The 22574-nt window shown below is 41.0% G+C and overlaps 1 protein-coding gene across 3 annotated transcripts in view; it reads right to left on the bottom strand.

The window, feature by feature from the left end:
- LOC147620541 (putative LRR receptor-like serine/threonine-protein kinase At1g67720) overlaps window positions 1–20881 on the bottom strand; it is a 119598-nt gene extending 98717 nt beyond the window's left edge. For 2 of the 3 annotated variants that reach the window (XM_086824765.1, XM_086824767.1), the window contains exons 1-2: window positions 20725–20881; window positions 19911–20520 (exon numbers count right to left, since the gene is read on the bottom strand). In XM_086824765.1, coding sequence (XP_086680891.1) covers window positions 19911–20520; window positions 20725–20803 — 689 coding nt within the window. In that variant the 5' untranslated portion in view covers window positions 20804–20881. The remainder of the gene's footprint in view (window positions 1–19910; window positions 20521–20724) is intronic. The other variant, XM_086824766.1, reaches the window with a different exon arrangement.
- Between the last annotated feature and the right edge of the window lie 1693 nt (window positions 20882–22574).

The following is a 22574-nucleotide window of genomic DNA, read 5'->3' as shown; positions in this document are numbered from 1 at the left end:
ACTATAGTAACCTCTACAAGTCTCAAAGGAAACCTACTCGGCATCACCACTATAATATCACGCATCGTGCACTTGGATATATCAGGTATTGTGTCTTGACTAGATCGGCTTTCTTGCAGCAGGTCAAAGTTTAACACTCCAAGAAAGTGAGAGGGACAAGGAGGACCTCCAACAAAAGAAAACTGAAGAAATGCGCACAAAGATCAGGAGTTTTGAAGAGGAAACACTGGAAATCAACCTCCGACTCGTGAAAGTAAAAGGAAAAGTCGAGGGAACCAGCTACAAGCTTGCAAAATTGAGTAGAAACATAGCCAGGGAGGCAAACATAGAGAAGGCAAGGCATGCAAAAACTGCAGATGGAATGGCAAAAGGATGCTATATAATGCAGAAAGTTGAAGACAAGGAAGTCGTTTATAAGGAACACAGATAAGATGAAGGACTAGGAGGCATACGCTGCAAATAATTATTACATGCAGGAACTTCGGACCTTCATAAAAACGTGCAAAATTCGGCCCTAGGGTAGGGAGGTGGAATTATACAATCCAAATGAGGGGAGTAAAAACCCCAGAAACCACATCTGCTGCCTTTGCCATGACCACACAAACAGAACAAGCCGAGACCTCCTTCAACAAAATCTTCGAGATCGTAGGGAGATGCTGTGCTCCACTGAAGGAACATGCATCGCAACTTGGGAAAGAATTAAAATAGTTTAAAATCTCAAATTTCGTCTTGAAAGATCATAGCAAAAAACTAGATGAACTCAAAAACTCAGCATAGCAAGTCAACCTACAACCCGCTAGATGAGATGACAACAAATAGGTAAGCCGAAAGAGCACATGTTAGAATCAAGTCCTCCAGAATGAAAGTGCAACCTAGAAGCTCAAGAGTCAAAATGGAGGAACTTTAGAAGCAGAACAAAGAGTATGCCGAATAGCAGGAGAAGCACTAAAAGTACATCAAAGAGCTCCAGGCGCAAGTACGAGAAGATGAAGAGAAATCTCCAAGCTCACGCCACACTACACCTTAAATCCTATGAAGCCAAGACTGAGCGTGTCCAAAAAATGTAGAAGAAGGCACTCAAAAAACTAGCGTCAGAAAAGCAAGAGCTGCTGACTCAAATGGCTGGTGGGGTTACTGGCTCGGACTACAACAGGCCCGAGAGAAATGATATATATATATATAGTTATTAGTTTTATTGAAACCCTGCAATGGTAATAAGAAGTAGAGCACAAAATCGATGTCTATGACTCTAATTGATTCAATGATATATATATATATATATATATATATATATATATATATATATATATATATATATAGCTATTAGTTTTATTTAAACCCTGCAAATAAAGACAAAGAAAAGCTACTCCTTATCTTGCTCTTTGTATTGATTGGTGATTACACTAGAGACGAGAAGTTCGATTGTCTTAATCTATCTACATTCATTTGTCGAAGCTCATTGAGTCAGTGTAAAAACATGTCATAGAAACTTCTTTTGTAGGAAAATTTGCTCATCAAATCACATTTATCTACTTGAACTCTTCTTATTCTTTACGTGGAACAATTTTCCATTAAAACTTTAATAATTGTAGAAATAAATAACAAGTATAGGAAACTCCAAAGGCCAATTTGAATTTGTGCAAGGAAAAGGCCAATGATTTTAAGGCTCTTATCTACGTGTGATATCCCTTGAAGCAAACCTTAGTAACTAGGGTTTGAACTTATAAAAGCCTTTTATAACTTTTCCTTCTTCTTTCTTCAATGATGACGATGGCTCTTTACATAGTGTACACTTGTATAACAATTGTATCTCTACGGTGTTGATAGAATTTTCTCAGCATTGGTGACGATTGTCATACCTTTTCTGCTGCTCCTAGGGCACTTGCTTGGCTTTGCTCCTCTTTGATCTTTCTATAACTACCTTATCCTTTGTTCTTTTGAGTTATTCTTCATAAGCCTTAAGCCTTTTTGTGTTTAAGTACTCACTACATGATCAAGTATTTAACTGGAGCATAGGGCAATCAAATACCAAACTTCATTCTCATCATCGTTCTTCTTCAAGTTTTCAATCAGACACCATACCCAAACAATGCTCCAATGCAGTCATTAAACTCAAAAGATTCGACTCTATATGGAAGACTTGGAGGTTTGTAAGAAACCCGAGGTGCATGCATTTGTAGGATAAGATCTTTAAGTGGGAACCTTATCTTACTTGGCCACTCCTCTAATTTTTCTGTATCTTTATCCCTGTCATGCTTTCTTGATGGTCCTGCTATATGTGCTTCCATATATTTTGACTCAAATTCCTTCTTTTGAAGCTTCCTTTTCCCTTGGAAGTCTTCTTTCTCTTACACTTCTTGGTGCTCTTATTTTTCTTTCACTTCTTGGTCCACTTTAGGGACGTCTTTCTTCTCCCTTACCTAATTTGTGTCACCTTTTGCTTGTCGATCTTATTGTTGTGGAGAGGGAATATGGGTCTCTTTGAGTATCTTAGTCTACATAGGCTCCTCCTACTAAAGTGATGATGTGATTATATATCAAAAAACAAAGGCTCCTATTAATGTATCTATTGAGATATAATAATGTGATGACGTTGTTAGGAGTTTTCTGAAAGGCATTTTTGGGCTTGTGTACATACGTGTGCATGGCAGGTGTGAAGAGGTTGGCTTTGAATGCGTTGCCAGATGCTCTGGGTGAATGGTTTGTTTTTGGGCTTGTTGCAGGCCTGTCCGGAACGTGGTCTCCTGAAGGTGGTATCAGCTACTTGGCCTTGTTTGTGTGCGCGTCCCTAAAAAATAGAGTGGGCACTAAGTTGCATTTGAAGGTGTGTGAAAGAAGGTGGGCAATTAATGGTTGGACAACCAATTTAATATGTGCATAAGTTAGATCTTCATGGTGTGAAAAGCATTATGGCCATTTTCTAGGCCTTACAAAAAATGATAAATAATGATCCACGTGGCGTGCAATAAAAAAGACCACATGGAGGCTTGTGTTATTGCCAACACGTTGGCCAGCATAGCAATGGAAACGAGTAGAAGGTTGGCGAGCTGGTGGATGAAAAACAAAAACTGGGGGGAGCCGCTTGTCGAAGAGGAGGCCCTGGTGATTCAGCGAAAAGGAGGTGTGGCCGCCTTGGGTCGACCAGAGGGCCTCTAGAGTGCAGCATGAAGTGCAGAGGGTGACTTTGACGGGCGTGAAGAGTGGACTGGTCGCCGTCCAGAAGGAGGTCGCCTTGTGAAGGCGCTGCAGAGACAGTGTAAAGGAGGAGCCGCCTTGGTGTGAAGGCTGGTCATCAGTGAGAGAGACGGGCTGTCTGTACAAGCTGGAGGCAGCCGCGGTGGTTAGCGACCAGAGGGACAGTCGCCAGGAGATGCTTGCTGGGGATTCTGCAGACACGGACGGCGAGGGACTGTGGGGAGAGCCAACGCTCGGGTAAGTGAAGGCCTGGTTGGGAATTCGACAAAAGCAGCAGCGAAGAGAAGGTTGCTGCTTTGTGGGAGAAAGCGTCGGCGAGCTGAAAAGGTGGCCGCTTCGGAAAATAAGCGTTGGAGTGATCCTGTAGAACTGGAGCCGCCTTGTACTTAAAGACGGGTGGCGCTGGGGAGATTCTGCAAAGATCCTGAGGTAGCGAAAGCTGCAGGCGACTGGTGGAGCAGCTGCCTTCTACGAGTGTAGAGAAGGCCGCCTAGCAGTGAGCAGCTAGGCGTGTGCAGCGGCAGCTGGGAGAGAGCCTGAGAAGAGCTGGCTACAGACAGAGAGCAGCCGCAGAGCAGTGCATGAGAGTTAGTGGGAGCGCCTGGTTAGCATAGCTGCTGGAAGCAGAGTAGAGAGAGCCGCCTTGGTACTATTGCAGATAAGGGTGATGGTAAGGTTTTGGTTCGGCTAGCTGTGGCTGTTGAAGACCGACAGGGGACACCGACGTGTGGAAGGTGACCGCTTTTGGAGTGCAGGACAGCGAGGCTAGTAGGCCACGTTTGAAGTTGCTGGTGTGCCAGAGAGGGCTGACTACGTGAAAGGAACCGTCTCAAGAAGGCTGTGGTGACTGAAGCAGAGCAACCTATATAAATCCCATGCTTTGCTCTTCCTTTCCTTGTACCCGTCCTTTGCACCCATGCTTTGCTCTTCCTTTCCTTGTACCCGTACCCGCACCTATATAAATCCCCCAGTACCTCGTGGTCGAGACACCCAACACCTTCCTCTACTCGTATCGATACTCTGCATAGCATTTGCACTCGATAGGCCATACCTGACACTCTATACGGTACTATAACCAACATCCCACTGCACCCCTCCTCTAGCAAGCCATTTTTGCCCATGTCCAAGGAAGCTCTCTGCATAATATTTTGCCTTCTCTCACCCTTGAGGGTAGAGTGTCCATAGCTGCTCTTTCCCCCCTGTGTGTGAATAGACTTAAGGGAGGAATCCCCCTTCTCTCCCTCTAGCTGCAGCCTTCTCCCTTGCAAATCAAGTTTAAGGACACCTTCCCCCCCATTAGCGGTGACTTTAGTAAGGGCTTTTAGGCTCTACGAGCTAGTTCACACCTGGGAGTTTTTTTGCTCATAACTTGAGCAAACAAGCTCCGATTTGAGATCCGACTAAAGCGTTGGATTTGTGACCTCATGGGCCACAAGAAGGCGAGAAGAATGGCTCCTTCACAAAATCACCAAATATCACCTCGACAGATGTGCACAACAATGAGTCTAGAGAGATTGCTCCAAATGCCGCCCCATCTCTCCCCTTGGGAGCCCCACAAGGAATTAATGACCTGGTTAACTTGGTGATCGTTTAAAAGGACATTTTTTTAATTAATCTTTAATGTTAACTTTATGAAATTAAGAAAGAAGACTCCACTTTTCTTTAGACCAAAATTTTTATGAAATTATTGTTTTGTCAAGAAAAGTGAAGAAACCTGTTACATTCTGTAGTTTAATTATAAATTAATATCTTAATTGAGTTAAGAAGTACATGTAAATCTTCTCCCCACCTCGATGCTAACCTCATTTTCGTGCTTGTGTAGCTAGGCACGGCGACGTTAGCGAGGCTCCGAGTCGACCCAAGGTATCCCTCATACCATTGGGAGAATAAGATATCACCAATGGAAGCGAATATTATAATGCTACCTGGTTCTGCGAGCCAAGGCTAGTGCGGTGAATAAGCCCTCCCTAGCATGTAGACATCCCTTTGAAGGATGGGAGGATCAAGTGATGGATCCTGAGAGTGCGACAGGCCGACTTGAGATCCTCGCCAGTTGCGACGATGAGGTGTATGGTCCCGTAGGATTTTCCTATCTATAGAGGTTGGAAGGCCGAATTCTAGATCATCTTGACATATTAAAGTAAAGAGCTTGGATTTTGCTATGAATAATTTTGAACATTGCATCTATTTTTAAAAAAATCTTTTGTTTCAAAACATTGTGTATTATTGATAAGGACTATTTAAACGAACCATGTGTAAGGCCTTTAATTAAGGAACTTGTTTATTTATGTCAAACAGTGTGGTAGGGTTAATCAGAAAACAAATTGACACGTGAGTTGGGTAGAAAGTGGGAGGATGGAATGCCCTGATGGCAACATCCTATGTTTATTAGGTTAGCGGCTGTGCCTTACATAGATGAGGAAAAAAGCGTTGCTTCTAGAATTCAAGAATAGAGGTTGCCCGAGTTAAGGTCGATCACTCAATGAGTGGTTTGATTTTAGAAATCCTTTAGAAAGACCATGCTCCCCCTACGGGATAGAGCTAGGTCATACCTACTAATTGTATCCTTGTATCTTACATGGTCAAGGTGTCGACGAGTAGGAAATTATCCCAAGTTAGACTTAGTGGACTATCTTAAAGGTTTTCCCTGTTTAGGAAGGGGGGGACCTTACAATTGATATCAGAGCCAATCTTAGTTCCTAGGACTTGTCAATAGAGATTGTTTTGGAATATATGTTTTACCTAATGCTGATTGATGAAATAACTTACTAGAACAATATGAATTGGTGATTGAACGATTCTAGGAAGAGGGTGATGCCTACTCAAGATTCTTAGTCTTCTAGTGCATCTTCTAGATGGCTTGTCACTCTTCAAATTTTGAGTTCCGTGATACTATGGTGTAGATACTTGAGAGATTATCCCTCCCTCATACCACTCATATCCAAAGAGGGTAGGGTAGAGATCACCTTTGGAATCGTGGGCGGAGGTATTTTTTTATCGAAACAGACCGAACTGGGAACATTACCACCAATTTAAAGCGAATTCATTGGATTGAAAAGTTGAAGATGGTCCGTTTATTTTGGTTCGTGGGTAGTCCTAGGCCCGACAATTCTGTGACCATAGATGGGAATTGCATACCACAAGACGGCTCGGTATATGATTAAGTAATGCAGGTGTTACCCACCAATAGAGTAGCCATTTTGGGACACATCCCAATCCAAAGTCTACCACCCCTACCATCAATCTTCTGGGTCTTAGAAACTACGACACTCAGGGGGGAGGGTCACTCATAAATTTGTAAGCGTAGCACGTGGTTTGAACAGAATGGGTTCTTAAAAGCCATTTTTTACACAGTTTTTACATATAGAAGGGTACCATTTAAAGGGGGTATTTATAGATAGAATAGAAGAAGGGTGTGTATTATTCATGAAAATTTTACAGATAAAGGGTTTTTAAATTAGGCCTTGAACGCATGTGATATAGAGAGTTTACATATAGTGAACCCTCGAGCTATGGTGAAACCCCCATATTTCACCTATGTGAACCGGTATAGTCTCATGTCTAGTTGAGCCTAGGATTTTTCTTTTATTATGAATAAGACTAATTATATTAGTTTCAAACCTTTGTAATAAATTTTGTCCTTGTAAATATTCAAGAAATAAAATGATTTCAAAAGTTTCACTTTTCAAAGCATGTGCGTAATGTAAAGTATGAGTCTTGTAATCTTAAAATTTAATCTTATGATGATGACCAGGACGTTCAGCCTCCACTCCCCAATGCACTATATAAGGATGTCCAAGAGAAGAAGCTCCTACTCAAGCAAATGTAACCTCCCTCCTTTAAGGGGGAACATTTAAAATTTGAGAAGGATGCTGAGGTTTGGATCGAATCAACGGATGATTATTTCTCAGCTATTAGTACTGGAGCAGCAAACTAGTCCATGCTTGCACGATTTTGACTCACCAAGGATGCTAAGCTCTGGTGGAAGCAATGGTGCCGTGACAAGGAAGTCACTGAACACTCCCAAACATGGGAGGATATCAAGCAGGCTATCAAGGGAAGATATCTCCCGCCATCTCATGAATTCATCAAGATGAATGATTTTTTTAGTCTCAAGGAGCTCAATTTAACCTTGGAAGAATACTATTATAAATTCATCACTCTTTCGGAAGTATTCCTCGGCCATGACAACTTCCCAGCAAGTGGCTCGTTTCTGCCAAGGCTTGAATAAATCCTTAGATTCTAGCCTCAAAGCATTGAGGCCAAGAACATTGCAAGACGCTCTTATATAAGCAAAGCCTCTTGTGAAAGAGTTGAAGTCTAGTAAAGCTAAGCCTCAAAAAAGATCTTACCACCCTGAAGCACACCCTAAAGATCAATCTTACAAGAAGCCCCAACAGAATGCTCCCTACTACAATCCAGGGAGGCAAACTGACTCTTTTGTTCCCTACTCATATGCTGCTTCTTCTAGAGAGGCCCCTCTCTGTTGCAAATGCAATGAGCCAGAACACTTTAGGGCCAATTTTCCCAGGCTAGCATCATCTTTTCCTCAAAGAGGTAGATCAAATCAAGGCCGTGGAAACCCTATCCACCAAGGTGCAAGAGGTAGTGGACGTGGCAGGGTCGTGGAGCAATTTCTTGCATCGCTTGTGCTATGACCGAAGAACCAACTTTGGAGATAGTTGAAGAAAAACGTGCCACCATCCATGTGGCGGTAGAACATCAAGGTTTATTGTCACAGTACCCATTCATTTCTCTCTAAGGTGTTTACAAAAATTAAATGTGGGTCAAAAACCAGCTAGAAGAATGATTGTAGAACTAGCTAGTGGGAAGGAAGTAGTGTCTCAACATTCATGTAGGAAACCTTGATTTTGAATTGGGTACTGAGCAAACTCATGGTCATTTTAGAGTCCTGCCATTAGGAATTTATAATTGGATCCTTGAAATGGATTGGCTTATTACAAACAATGCTAGTATTCACTGTAAACCAGGGGAGTATCACTTTTAAAAATGAGCATGGCCAAGTAGTATCAGTTAAGGGGAAGACAGGTAAACCTAAGTTTAGGGTAGTCAAGGTAAAGCATCTTCTTAAGGGAGCACATAGGGGACAACAAGTTTTCCTAGTTAAGCTCAACAAAGCTGCTAAACCTAGTAAAGAAGAAGAACCCTCTTGGCACCAAGAATTCTTTGACATCTTTCGTGGACAAGCTCATAGGGCTACCGCCTCTTGGAGAAGTCGATCATGAAATTTAGGTGATCCCTGGTGCTCAACCTATCTCAAAAACACCCTATAAAAGATCGCTTCCTGAAGCCATTGAGCTTAAGGAGCAACTTTCCAAACTCATTGAGTAAGGAGCAACTTTCCCAACTCATTGAGTAAGGATTTATATGTACCAGGAGCTCTCCTTGGGGAGCACCCGTTCTTTTCCAAAAAAATAAGGACTACACTCTTCGTCTCTGCATAGATTATCAAGGTTTAAATCAAGCCACTGTCAAGAATAAGTATTATATCCCTCGCATTGAATACTTCTTGACATGCTTCATGGGGTCAATTGTTTCTCAAAAATAGACTTAAGGTGTGGTTACTACCAAATTAGATTCAAGGAAGCAAATACACCCAAAATAGCTTTCAATACCCATTATGGCCACTATGAGTTAACTATCATATATCATTCGGGCAGACCAGTTCTCCTAAAACCTTCAACTGCCTAATGCAAGATATATTCTTTCGCTACTTGGATGAATTTTTACGTATCTTCTTTGATGACATCTTAGAATACTCCATGTAGATGGACGAGCATGAAGAGCATGTGCGTAGAGTTTTGCAATTGCTACGTAAGCATAAACTCTATGCCAAGAAGAGAAAATGTATCTTCTTTACTCATCAGATTGAGTATCTTGGATTCTTTGTCTCCCAAGATGGTACCTCGGTAGATCCCGCCAAGGTCAAGGATATCTTGCAATGGCCATCCCCTAAATCGATCCGCGACATTCGTGGATTTTGGGAATCACAGGATGGTACAAAATTTTCATCAAAGATTATGCCTTGGTAGCTGCACCCTTAATGGATCTTCTTAAGAAGGATTGCAAAATAGTGTGGTTGCCAAGCCATCAAGTCAACTTTGATCAGCTCAAAGTCATCATTATCTCAGTACCAAATCCTAGAACTTCTTGATTTCACTAGGGCATTTGAGGTGGTTGCTGATGCCAGTATTCTAGCACTTGGTCGTGTCTTAGGACAAGAAGGAAGACCAATGGCTTATTTTTGCAAGTTGAAGCAATATGAAGAAAATTATGCCACTCATGATTTGGAGCTCTTAGCAAATGTTCATTGCCTCAAATTATGGAGACATTATCTCTTAGGGGCGAACTCCATCTCGTAACTTACCACAAGAGTCTGACATTGATCTTCACCTAGCCTAATCTCAACATGAGGTAGAGAAGATGGATTGAAATCCTACAAGATTATGACTTTGACATCAAATTCCACCCTGGGAATGATAATGTGGTAGCGGATGCACTACTCAGCCGCGTAAATCTTTCTTGAGTGCAATTTTGATGCCTATTGATCCCATACTGGACAAGGTCAAAGAAGTCTCATCTCATGATCTTGATTACCATGGGATGGTGAAGTTAGTAGAAGAAGGAGGAACTTTAGAGAAAGAGAAAAATATAATCAAGGGGTACTTCATCCATGATGGGAGTCTTTAGTTCAATCACATGCTATGTATTGATAAGGATCTTGCTGTAAAGAAGCTAATCCTCCATGAAGATCATGATAGCCCTGCTCTGCAGGGCATGCAGGCTATGCAAAAACATTGAATACTGTAAGGAGGAGCTATCAATGGGCACGCTTGAAAAATAGTGTCATTCAGCACTTGAAGCAATGTCTCTCATGTCAAAGGATCAAAGTAGAAAGAGTCAAGATTCGTGGGAAGCACTTGGATATCCCCCAGATGAAGTGGGAATGCATTAGCATGGATTTTCTCACAAATATTCCCATTGTACAAGGAGGATTTGATTCCATTTTAGTGGTGGTGGTGGAATTTCTTACCAAAGTAGCTCATCTTATACCAACAAAGAAACCTTTAAAGCTTCTGATGTTACCCAGTTATTCATCAAGGAGGTCTTCAAGATTCATGGTCTCCCGAAGAGGATAGTGAGTGATTGAGATTCTGATTTCACTTCAAAGTTCTGGCATTCCTTATTTTAGGCCGCCTTGGGAACTCAACTTTGCTTTAGTATAGCTTATCATCCAGAGACCAATGGCCAGGCTGAGAGAGTCAACCAAGTAATTGAAGACATTCTTAGAGAATATTGTGGACGAGAACCAAAAAGATGGATTCAATACCTTCCTTTGGTAGAGTTCTCTTATAATACATCTTATCATCACACTCGGGGGATTCACTATATATAAACTCTCTATATCATGTGTGTTCAAGGCCTAATTCAAAAACCCCTTATTTGTAAATTTTTCATGAATAAAACACACCCTTTTTCTATTTAATCTGTAAATACCCCTTTAAATGGTAGAGTTCCCTTATAATACATCTTATCATCACACTCGGGGGATTCACTATATATAAACTCTCTATATCATGTGTGTTCAAGGCCTAATTCAAAAACCCCTTATTTGTAAATTTTTCATGAATAAAACACACCCTTTTTCTATTTAATCTGTAAATACCCCTTTAAATGGTACCCTTCTATATGTAAAAAATATGCAAAAAAGGGATTTTAAAACCCCCTTCTATTGAACCCATGTGCTACGCTTACATATTTAGAGTGACCCCCTCCCCCGCCCCCCAGTCATCAGAGCATAGGAATGTCACCATTCAAAGTACTCTATGGTGGACAAGAATGTTTATCTCCTCTAAATTTCTCTGATCCAACCATAAGAGTTGAGGCATCCAAAAAAATGATCGAAGAGATGGAGGAACCAACCAAGGCAATCCAAAAAGATATTAAAGTTGCTCAAGATCGGCAAAAGCATTATGCTGACACAAGGAGGTCTGAAAGGATGTTAAAGGAAGGAGACAAAGTTCTTCACGAATGCGACCCAAGCATAGTTCTCTATCACTTGGGAAATATAAGAAACTCAATCCAAGACAATGTGGACCCTATATAGTTATCAAGTGTTTGGGTAAAAGTGCCTATGAGATCCAACTCCTCCTAGCCCATATCAAGGTCCACAATGTATTTCATGTAACTTTGTTAAAGCCTTATGTACTAGTCTCGATCATATTCTTGATGATGAACAAGTTGTAATCCCAACTCAGGGAGTCCTTGAGTTGTAGCCTAGTAGGATCATAGATTCTAGAGAAAGACAACTCCGTAATAGAACTCTTGTAGAACATCTAGTAGAGTGGAAATATTACCCTAACAAAGATGCGACTTGGGAAGATGAAGCAAAACTCTTAAAGGATTACCTCAAATTCATGACAAGATGAGGACATCACGATTTCTTTAAGGGGGGAAGGATGTAACAAGCCCATCTTCAATAATAATATATGCCCATGAATTTACGACTTTTGTGGTGTAAAAATTAACAATTTTAATAAAATATCCGTTTTCACTTAGAATCTTAGAATTCTGAGTCCAAATTCAAAGTTTGTGCATGGATTTTCCTAATATAGAATTTTAGAGTATCCAAAATGAACACCGGAGCAAGCCTTTACGTAAATTTTTAATTATTTTCAATTAAAATATGGTAAAATTAAACCTTAAAAAAAGCACGACCAGGTGTTCGATTAACAAACAGTCAGCACCCCTACAACCAAGAAGACACCTCCGACATTTTTTCCCAAAAATATTTTTTCGCACCGTCGAGCGCTTCGACATGCATATCGAGGCCGGTGCCCCAAGTTAGATGTCCGGCCCCAAAAAGATGGCATACATGCACTTGGGAACCTGTACAGTGCCCGTGCAAGGAGTAAAGACCGATCGCCCTAGTGCATGGTCCACATGGATCGCCACGTGCACACCCATGCTACCTTTGCCCCGAAAGGTACATGCATACCATAGCTTTTGCCCATGCACAGGTACCCTTCCTTTCTAAGTACCATGCAAGCCACAGGTCCGTGTACTTTCACCGCACACCATTCTTTGCACCCATGATTTGCTCTTCCTTTCCCTGCACCCATACCCATATCTGCACCTATATAAATCCCCCAGTACCTCCTGGTCGAGACACCCAACACCTTGCTCTACCCGTACCCGACACTCTGCACAACATCTGCACCCGACACTCATGCGGTGTACTGCACCCGACAGGCCACTGCACCCCTCCTCCAGTAAGCCATTTTTTTCCCATCTCCAAGTAAGCCCTCTGTATAATATTTTGCCTCCTCTCACCCTTGAGGATAGAGTGTCCTTAGCTGCTCTGCCTGCACCGCCCCCTCCCCCCGTGTGAAAAGACTTAAGGGAGTACTCCCCGTTATCTCCTTCTAGCTACCGCCTTCTTCCCTATAAATTGAGTTTAAGGACACCTCCCTCCCATTAACGGGGTGCCTGTATAGTAAGGGCTTTTATAGGCTCTCAGAGGTGGTTCATACCTAGGAGTTTTTTGCTCATAACTTGAGCAAACGAGCTCCAATTTGAGATCCAAATGAAGCCTTGGATTCGTGACGTCGTGGGCCACAAGAAGGTGGGAAGAATGGCTCCCTCACAAAAGTTCCAAAATATCACCTCGAGAGATGTGCGCAACAATGAATCGAGAGGTTCCACCAGATGCCGCCCCATCTCTCCCCTTTGGGAGCCCCACTAGGAATTAATGACCATGTTAGCTTGGTCATCATTTAAAAGGAGATTTTTTAAATTAATCTTTAATGTCAACTTTAAGAAATTAAGAAAGAAGATGCCACTTTTCTTTATACCAAAATTTTTGTGAAATTGTTGTTTTGTGAGTCATGAAATCTGTCATATTCTGTAGATTGATATTTGTAAATTGTTATCTTCATTCAGTTTAAGAAGTACAGGTATATATTCTCCCTATCACGATGCTAACCCCGTTTTCATGCTTGTGTAGCCAGGCGGCGACATTAGCAAAGCCCGGAGTCTACCCAAGGTATCCCTCATACCATGCGCAGAATGAGATTTCGCAAATGGAAGTGAATATTGTAATGCTGCCTAGTTCTACGGGCCCAGGCTAGTGCGGTGAGTAACCCCTCCTTAGCATGTAGACATCCCTCTAAGGGGCGGGTGGATCAAGGGATGGAGCCTTAGAGGGAGAGAGGCCGACTTGAGTCTTCACTAGCTGTCGATAAGGTGTATGGTCCCATAGGGATAGGGATTTCCCAGTCTATAGAGGCTGGAAGGCCACATTCTAGATCATCGGCAGAATAAAGTAAAGAGCTTGGATTTGGCTATGAATAATTTTGAACATTGTATCTATTTAAAAAAAAATCCTTTGTTTGTAAACATTGTGTATAATTGATAAAGATTGTTTAAATGAACCATGTGTAAGACCTTTAATTAAGAAACTTGTTTGTTTATGTCAAACAGTGTGATAGGATTAATTAGAAAACAAATTAACGCGTAAGTTGAGTGAAAAGTATGAGGATGAAATGCCCTGATGGAAACATCGTATGGATAGGTGGACCTGATTAGTCGGGTAACTTTCCAATAAATTAATTAAAGCTCTACGTTATATAAATAAATCCCTGGGGGCAACCCTACTCTAGAGGACTAGGTCAACGGATGTGCCTTGCATAGATGAGGAAAAAAGTGTTGCTTCTAAAAGTCAAGAATAAAGGTTGCTTGAGTTAAGGTCGATCACTCTATGAGTGGATTGAATTTAGAAATCCTTTAGAAAGACCACACTCCCCATGCGGGATAGAACTAGGTCATACCTACTAATCATATCCTTGTATTTTACATGGTCAAGGTGTCAATGAGTAGGAATTTATCCCAAGTTAGACTTATTAGACTATCTTCAAGATTTTCCCTATTTAGGAAGGGGAGGGACCTTACAAAACCCAACCCCAATAACCAGTTGCTTATGATCCTATTCTATCATCGAAAAAGGATATTATCACCAATTGTTCCCAGTTCACCTCGTGAGGTTACTTCCCATTCTTAAGCATGGATTACTATATGATAATCTTTGTTTTTTTTTTACTAACTCCATGGGCACTACTACCTTCACCCCATACACTAGGTTGAATGGTGTCATTTATATAATCACTTTATAGGCTATTTTGAAAGCCCATGGAGTGGGAATGAAGCATTTGGTCCCATATGATCTATTCTCATTAATAATCTTTTTTCAAGTGGCCTTTGGCCCAAGATCCTCCCATAGTTACTAATTTTCACCACCCATCGATGCTTATTTATCCACCCATAGGCAATACCACTAAGGAAGCTCCAAGGGGGGTTTTGAACCGAGGACCCCTTGGTCCTAGGAAAACACCTTCACCACTTGAGCTATCACCTTATTGGCTTCTCATTAACAATCTTGGTCAAAACATCTTTCAAAACATGATTAGTTCCTTCTTCTCATCTATCAGCCTTTGAAAAATACATAGTGATCAACTTCTTTTGTATGATCATGTGTTTATATGTCAGTTCTCTAACGGCCACATCATTCAAAATATGTCCTCCTACTCACCAGTTAAATCGGACATAAAAATCTGGTCATGGTGTTCTCATATAAGAACCTTGCCACTAAATTGGCAAAACTATCAATTATTAATGATCTAGATTCCACTCACATAGTGAGTGCACTAGTCTATGGCCACTAGAACATGCTTACTATGGGTGTATTGTGCTAATGGTTTGAAGAAACCCACAAAATCTAGATCTCTATTTTGAAATGATTTAGTAGCAAGACTAGATTTAATGGCATTATTGCACTAGGCTCACCAAGCCTCTAATAGACATCACATTGCTTCACGTAATTCCAAGGATCCTTCAAAATAATTGACCATGCATGTTATCTTTCTCTACAAGTGCTCTCCAGTTATTCCTTAGTGTGTCTCTCTCATCATAACATTTAGCTCACGATCCTACAAATGGTGGTGGGAGTATCTGGTCATTGCACATGCAATACATACAACACTACTTGTTGACAAAATATAACATTACCCCGGGGCTTCCCAATATGTCATTGAGTAGTTCTTTTTCTACTTTGCAACTAGCATTAGAACATTACCTATGGCAACATCATCCACATACACATGGAAACTTTTTTCTCAAATCTAGGATTAGTGCCTAAACCAACATCTTCTTCAAGTTTTTAATATTAAACAAAAAATATAAAAAATTATAAAATAATCAAGACATAATTCACTCTTAAAATTAGAATGCATCGTATTATTGTATTATTAAAATTATAATATTTAGCATACTAAATAATAAGTATTATCAAATAGAGGCTCATGTCCATAATTATAAAACTTTAAACTTCATATACTTTAATTACTCTTAAAATTTTGCCTGTAAAAGAGAGACTATCAAGAGACAATAATAAACATGTGTATAAAATAGATACTATTGATAGTGTGAAGGGGTGGGAACCATAAAACATCAGATTACGCATGTTGGTGGCCATCGAGCCATCAGCCGCTACCCAGCCTCACCGCCCAATATATCCATTGGGCAACAAACTCTGGGGCACAAACCTTATTTCTTGTAAAAACCAATGTAGTAGCCGGGTAGATGTAAAACTGAAAAGTATCTTCGATAGACGATGTGGACGGGAAGCCAGGAGTCTCCACCTCACGGGCCCCCCTTGCTTCACTCTCACCCGGTCCCCCACTCCCCCCTCATCGACCACTCCCGCTAGCCCTTGTTGTTGGCGGATGCTATCCCATAAGAGAAAGGTGGTTGTGGGGTGGCCGTCAAGCACAACAGGCATGGACTTGGAGTGCAGCATGTGGCCATCCCCCCCCCAGAGAAGAGGAGCAGAAGTCATCACATTGTGTAGCAGAAGTCATCACATTGTGTAGCGGAGAGTAGAGCCCAGGGGTCATCAACAGAACAACAAAGAAACCCGAGCTTGGTGGTGGATGTCGGAGAGCACATCAAAGCACAACAGAGCTAGTCACCAGAGAGGAGAACGGGCAGTGGCCATTCTCAATTGCAGCAAAGGCTATCGATGTAGTGCTTGGTGGATTTTGTTAAAGCAAAGAGAAGAGGCTGGGGGTGGCCATTAGAGAGCATAGCTTGCAGTCATAGCAGCGCTTAGCTAGAGTACAGTCGTCATTAAGCATGCAACATAGTTGTGCAGGTGTCGAGAAGAGCTAGACGGCTACATCTGTAGAAGAACCCGCAGTCACTAGTCGGCAGCATCTATAGCAGCTCCCCATGGCAGCAGCCGTTGTTGTCAAACCGTGCTCACCAAGAAGAAAACACATTAAAATTTTAAAAGAATCCCTAACCCTTAAGTCTTAGCCCCACCACCCCCCGGGCCCCCTCTCTCTCTCACTGGCGCCACCTCCCTCTCTCCTCTCCACCATGCAGCTTCCTATGGCCAACCTGATGTACTTTGGCTGCTTTTGAAGAATAAGGCTACGGTGGATGCAATGAATTGTCACAAACATACGCCATTGATGTTTGCTTGCAAGCATGGAAGAGTAGCTTGCATCATTGAGCTGTGGTGGAAGGGGGAGCTAATTGTCCTCATATTTGATGCATCTCGTGGGAGGACTTGCATGCATCTTGATGTAGCAAAAGTTTTGTGTGAGGCTGCCTTGACACATGCTGATGATACTTGGGAGAAGCGGACCTTTTTTGTTAATGAGAAGCGGATCTTTTATGTACTAGCCTTGGCCATGTTTCATTTTGTATCTTTGTATGCCTCGACTTTATGCTGGAAGTTTTGCCATGACGAAGTGGCCAATGATTATTGTTTAGATTGGTTTTGTGCTTTTGTTGGTGTTAACCTTCCTGTTGCTGTCGGATGCTTTTTTTGGGGGATGACAGTGGTAATACAGTTAGTGATCGCTTGCTCGTGAAGTGCCTAGGAGCTCTAAGAAATAGCTTGCTGGATGAAGTGGAGCTCCCTATTAAATCATTTTTTTTTCAACAGCTCGTTGGATGAAGTTGCCCACCAAGAGCCTAGTTGATTCATTTTTATTTATTTTGTATCTCTCCAAAAGGTTTGCCTGGAAGGATCATTGTATGAGGTATGCCTAGCAGCATGCTTGCTGGATGTGTTTCTCGGAGGCTCACCTTTGTTTTCTTGGCATTCACCGAGACGGTGAATTGAGTAGTAGTGGGTGACCTGTGCATGGGAAGCTAGTTCCTCCACACTCCAACGACTGCTCCGACCACCATCACCGCCAGTGTGCTCTGACCACTCTGACCCTCAGTGCCCTCCGACTACTTTGACCGCTCCGACCACCATCACCGTCGATGTGCTGTGACCACTCCAACCGTCGGTGCCCTCTGACTACTCCGACCACTCCGATGGCTTTGACCGCCGGTGCCCTCCGATGACTCCAATTGCCATCACCGGTCGGTGCTGCTACTGACATGTAGACCACACCGTTCTAGATTCGCATGGCTGAACATAGAAGGGTCCAACCTGTCAAAATAATAAGAGAAGAACAAATGGAAGTGGTTGGATGTGCCTTCATTGTTGTGTTCATTGTTCTTAAGATGACTAAAATAGCAGGTGCATATCTAATGCTCCTAGGAAGACCGTGGCTGAGGAGCAAAAGGATAAAGCACAACTCGGAGAGATGGACAAGATCACGATCAGGAGAGGTAGAAAGAAAGTCTGCATTTCAATTTTTAGGAAAAGATAGGCTAAATCTTGCGAGCCGACTAATGCACGTAGAGGGCCTAAACTACCTAGAAGGGGTAGAAGATAATGACGAAGAGAAGATATTAAAGGAGAATCGAGATCTACTATCACTGTGCAAAAGTATGATCGAGAGGTTCTAATGGCTCATCCTGAAGCGATATTGAATTAGGAAAGCTCTCATAAAGAGGAAGAGGACACTTAGGATAATGTGGAAGAATTTCAAGCAGAACACGAAAAAGCCATGGTAGCTCTAAAGCAAGAGGAAGTCAATCTTGGGAAAAGGAACATCAGATTTTAAGAAGATGAGCTCAAAGAGGTGAACCTAGGAGACGATTAGCAACCCAAGACAATCAGAATTAGTGCCAAGATAAATCAAGAATTCAGAGGGAGACTCCTAGAATCGCTTAATTCCTACAAGGATGTATTTTCTTGGAGCTATTATGACATGAAGGGGATTGATCCAAGTTTCTATGAGCATAAAATTAACCTGAAAGAAGATACAACAACAATAATATAGAGCAGATACAGAATGCACCCAAACTATGCCAAACTAGTGAAGTAAGAGAATCACAAATTACTGAAGGTAGGGTTCATATATCCTGTGGATAGGGCGGAATGGTTGTCAATGATAGTTATTGTTTTGAGAAAGAATGGGAAGCTTAGGGTCTAAATTGACTACCGCAAGAAGACGAATGCCTCCACTATAGCAAATCCATTCCCACTGCCATTCATTGTGATTCCTTGCTGGATGCTGTAGTTGGGGGCATGAAACATACTCTTTTTTGGATGGGTTCAATGGGTACAATCAGGTGCAAATAGCATAGGAAGATAAAGAAAAGACATCTTTTTTTATAGAATTGGGGGCATTTGCCTCCAATGTGATGACATTCTAGCTGAAAAATGCTCCTGCTATATTCCAAAGGATGTTTTAGGAAATATTCCATGAATATCTGACCACCTTCATGAGGGTGTTTGTGGATGACTTTAGTGTGCTTGAGAAGAAATAATAACACATAACACACCTCATAATGTTCCTGGAAATGTGCAGGAAGGTTAGATTAAGCCTGAAATGAGCCAAGTGCGCCTTTGCTCTGTAACTTGCGGATCCTTCTTGGGGCATATAGTGTTTGGAAAAGGGCTTCTTGTGGATCCGGCACCAAGGTTATAGTCATTGTGAGTTGCAACTATAAGATACTAACACAACCATACAAGATAGCTATACAAAAGAACAAAAAACAATAATAGATGAAAAAATGAGATATCCTTTATAATTTCTCTAAAGATGTGATATTTTACTTCTTTAAAAGTTATTAAAATTAGAGTTGCACTGATTTTTTTCAACAATATATGTGTAGTAGAGTAATATATAAAAATATCATTATTTATAGCTTCTATTATGGAGAAGCATTAATTACATATGCTCATAGTGGAAAATATCACCCTCCCCCATCTATCTAGTGTATCAAATAGAACAAGGAAATAATAAATAACAACTTGAGTAGTATATATATATATATCAAAGAAGTTCCGCACATATGGCAACAAATAGAGCATGCCAATGTCGCCTCACAATGACATTAGTCGACACATGCAATAGAGCCCTTATCCCAAAGGATATTTTATGAGGTTCTTCAAAAAGTTATGGGCTATTTAACAAGGAAGGAAACTTTCTGGTTTAAAATGTATAAAATCACCCAAAATCACTAATTTTGAGTGGGTCATGAAGTTAAAATTGCTACAAACACCATACATGTTCACACACACTTTTAAAAGCTTTGTCCAATTTTTCTATACTTTCATATACACAGAGAACGTATATTCAGCAAACCATCTACCTTTACGTTACGATAATAGGCCCTTATTTTCACCTTGATGGCCATGTACATGTATGTAATCATTAACTAATACAAAACATGATCAAAACCAACTAGAGATCAAAAACAGGCTAACAAAGGGTGCCACATACCTTATTGGGCCACTTGTTGTTGCACCGTAGTTTATGCGGTGCGAGAGGAGAAGTCCATATCCCATTTTGAGGGCACCCTTGGAAACGCCGCTGGCGGTCACGTACATGGTGGGAGTGAGAGATCTGAGCTCCAAGCTGGATATGAAAGGCGTGTCGCTGCTGTTTGGGTGCGGAGCCAAGCATACAGTCGCATTCTCTTGCTGAGAAATGTACATGAACTCATGCATGGTGGGATCAGCCGTTGAATTAGAAGTGGTGGTCACGTTGGAAACCCATACATCGTAATTGAGAAGCAGCACAAATGAAGGAGGACGGTTCAGCCCATCGTAATTTCCATAGAGGAAAGAGGCACGCACAATGTACGTGCTGTTACTCTCAACCGACAGAGAGTAGCAGAACTTGCTGTTCCTGGGGTCTTTTGGAAAGAACCGAAGGGTTCTGAGCGGCACGCTTGTTGAATTTTGCAGCCTACCTTCAATTTCACCACCGAAGCCATGATCCACCAGATCAGTATTATTGGTGTCGGTAACCCATTGAATCCCGGTGCTAGGATCAGAATAGTTTTTTCCCCCACAGTTGATGCTTGTAACCAAATGCTCAATATCTACAGCTAGCAACATGCATGTAACCAAACACTCAGTTCAGTGCTCGAAATAAAAATTTAAAAAAAAATTAGAAAATTTTGAAGATTAAAAGGATTTACTACTACAACCCCCTTGAAGTTTTGAAGGTATTCATTTCCTTCAAGGTATTTAAAGTTGGATTAGGTGTATAAAGTTGGATTTTTTGAATTCACTAGTAGGACAGTGCACACCTGGCTGGGCTGCAGAACGAGCAGGCAAGAACATGAAGACTGCAAGACAGAACAATAGAGAGACGATGCGCCCCCTCATGATGAAACTCTTGCAAGCTGTATTTCAAGATTCTTGTGTAATTAGAGAATGCACAATATCCTGTTTCTCGAGATAAGAATCGCAACGCTCATGACTCCCGGTCGTGAGATATCCTGTAATCAGACAGACCGGACAAGAATACCTGTGCCGCGTGCGGGGTTGCCCGTGACCCGAGTCAAAAGAGTGCGCCGTGACCCTTGAATAATTGCGGTGTCCAGAGATACCGTGGTCTAATTGTGCGTACCAGTATTTGAAAAAAAACAATTTATCACATTATCAGTGTTTGAAAAAAAGAATCTTCCCAAAAAGTGGAATACCTTTATCTAAAGAATGTGAAATTATTTATAAGGAAAAATCTCCAAATCTCAAGGTTTTGCAAAGTTTCAAAGTATTTCTCAAAATACCTTCAAATAATTGTGACCCTCTAATAATTGTGTGTACCCTCGAATGGTCAATTCAGTACCATCTTAATTTTTAAGAAAATATTTCAAATTAAATTTTTTTATGTAAACCACTTAATTTATCGTACCACTCCACTCCTGAGCAAGGTTGCTTTTTTTGACAGGGATGAGGACTCCAAGTTTTTCACCGTTTACATGTACGTTTGTTTTAACGATGATGACAATTATTTTTGCATGATGTCAATCAAAAATCAAGCTTGCTCCTGATCAAGAAGGTTAAACGTTGAAGGTGTGCATTCGTGGGGTAGCTGGCAAAAATTCAAAACGTTTTCTCCACAATAACCTTTTCCAATGGGGACAAGGCCCACTATTAAGATCTGGTCAAGGAAGGGAGATATGCTGGAAAAACAGACCCCTAGAGGGTGCACCACTGAAGCATTAATGGAGGCTGAACTATCATGTGTCTTGGGAACAATCCTCTTTTGTATTGGAGGAGGATAGATGGAATCAGTTATGTGAATTGCTAAACACAAATGAATAGAGATGTGGGGGTAGGGATAGGATGTTGAATTCTAGAGTCAGTTTCACAATATTAGATAATTTGGCAAAAATCTCATATTTTGGGAATCAATCACTGCATTTAATTTTGTATATATCTTAAACATGCCAACTCCAAGTTTTTTGGAGATTGAAGATCTAGATTCTATTGTTCAAGATCTTTCCAATGATATGTCACATGACTGGATTTCAACGAAATTTTGGACAAGTTCACGATGATCCTATTTTTCAAAAGGGAATGGGATTTTTCCCAAATTACCTAATATAGTGTATTTTTATTGATTTATAAATATATATTTACATGTCCCAAAAAAAAAGAAAAATACAAATTTTCAGATACCTTAACTATTGGAATAAGGGAGAGAGAAAAAATAAAGTATATTACATGAGTGCATTTCACATGACTTCATGACATGATTTCATTCTCATGTTTTTGGTCTTGTCCTTTTTGCAAGGCATAGTAAGTACTTGGTGGGATTTATTTTCGCCAAGTGCCTTAGTGATCCAAGCCACTACTTGAAAGAAATTTATTCTCAACCCTTAAAAGTAAAGGCAATGCGTAGACTTAATTGGGATTTAGACTTGAAAATCATGAGGAATCGTACAAATGTCGAGATTTATAACTAAAATGTGCAAATTTCAATCCTTAAAATTAAAGCAATCTCGAATTTTTACCTGGATTTCTAAATTTCAACTAGAAAAATTACACTACGAACCAGGTTATGTGAGCATTGATCTCAGCACTAACATGAAATTTCAAATTTGTTTTTTGTGAGTACTTGAATATATCATGTATTTGAGTTTTCTATGGT

This window comes from Cibotium barometz, chromosome 31 (genome assembly GCF_041138505.1).
Source record: "Cibotium barometz isolate CiBa-2024 chromosome 31, ASM4113850v1, whole genome shotgun sequence".
In the NCBI taxonomy this organism is placed as follows: Eukaryota; Viridiplantae; Streptophyta; class Polypodiopsida; order Cyatheales; family Cibotiaceae; genus Cibotium; species Cibotium barometz.
Note: the sequence above shows the minus strand (reverse complement) of the source record. Positions and strands in the feature narration are given on the sequence as shown.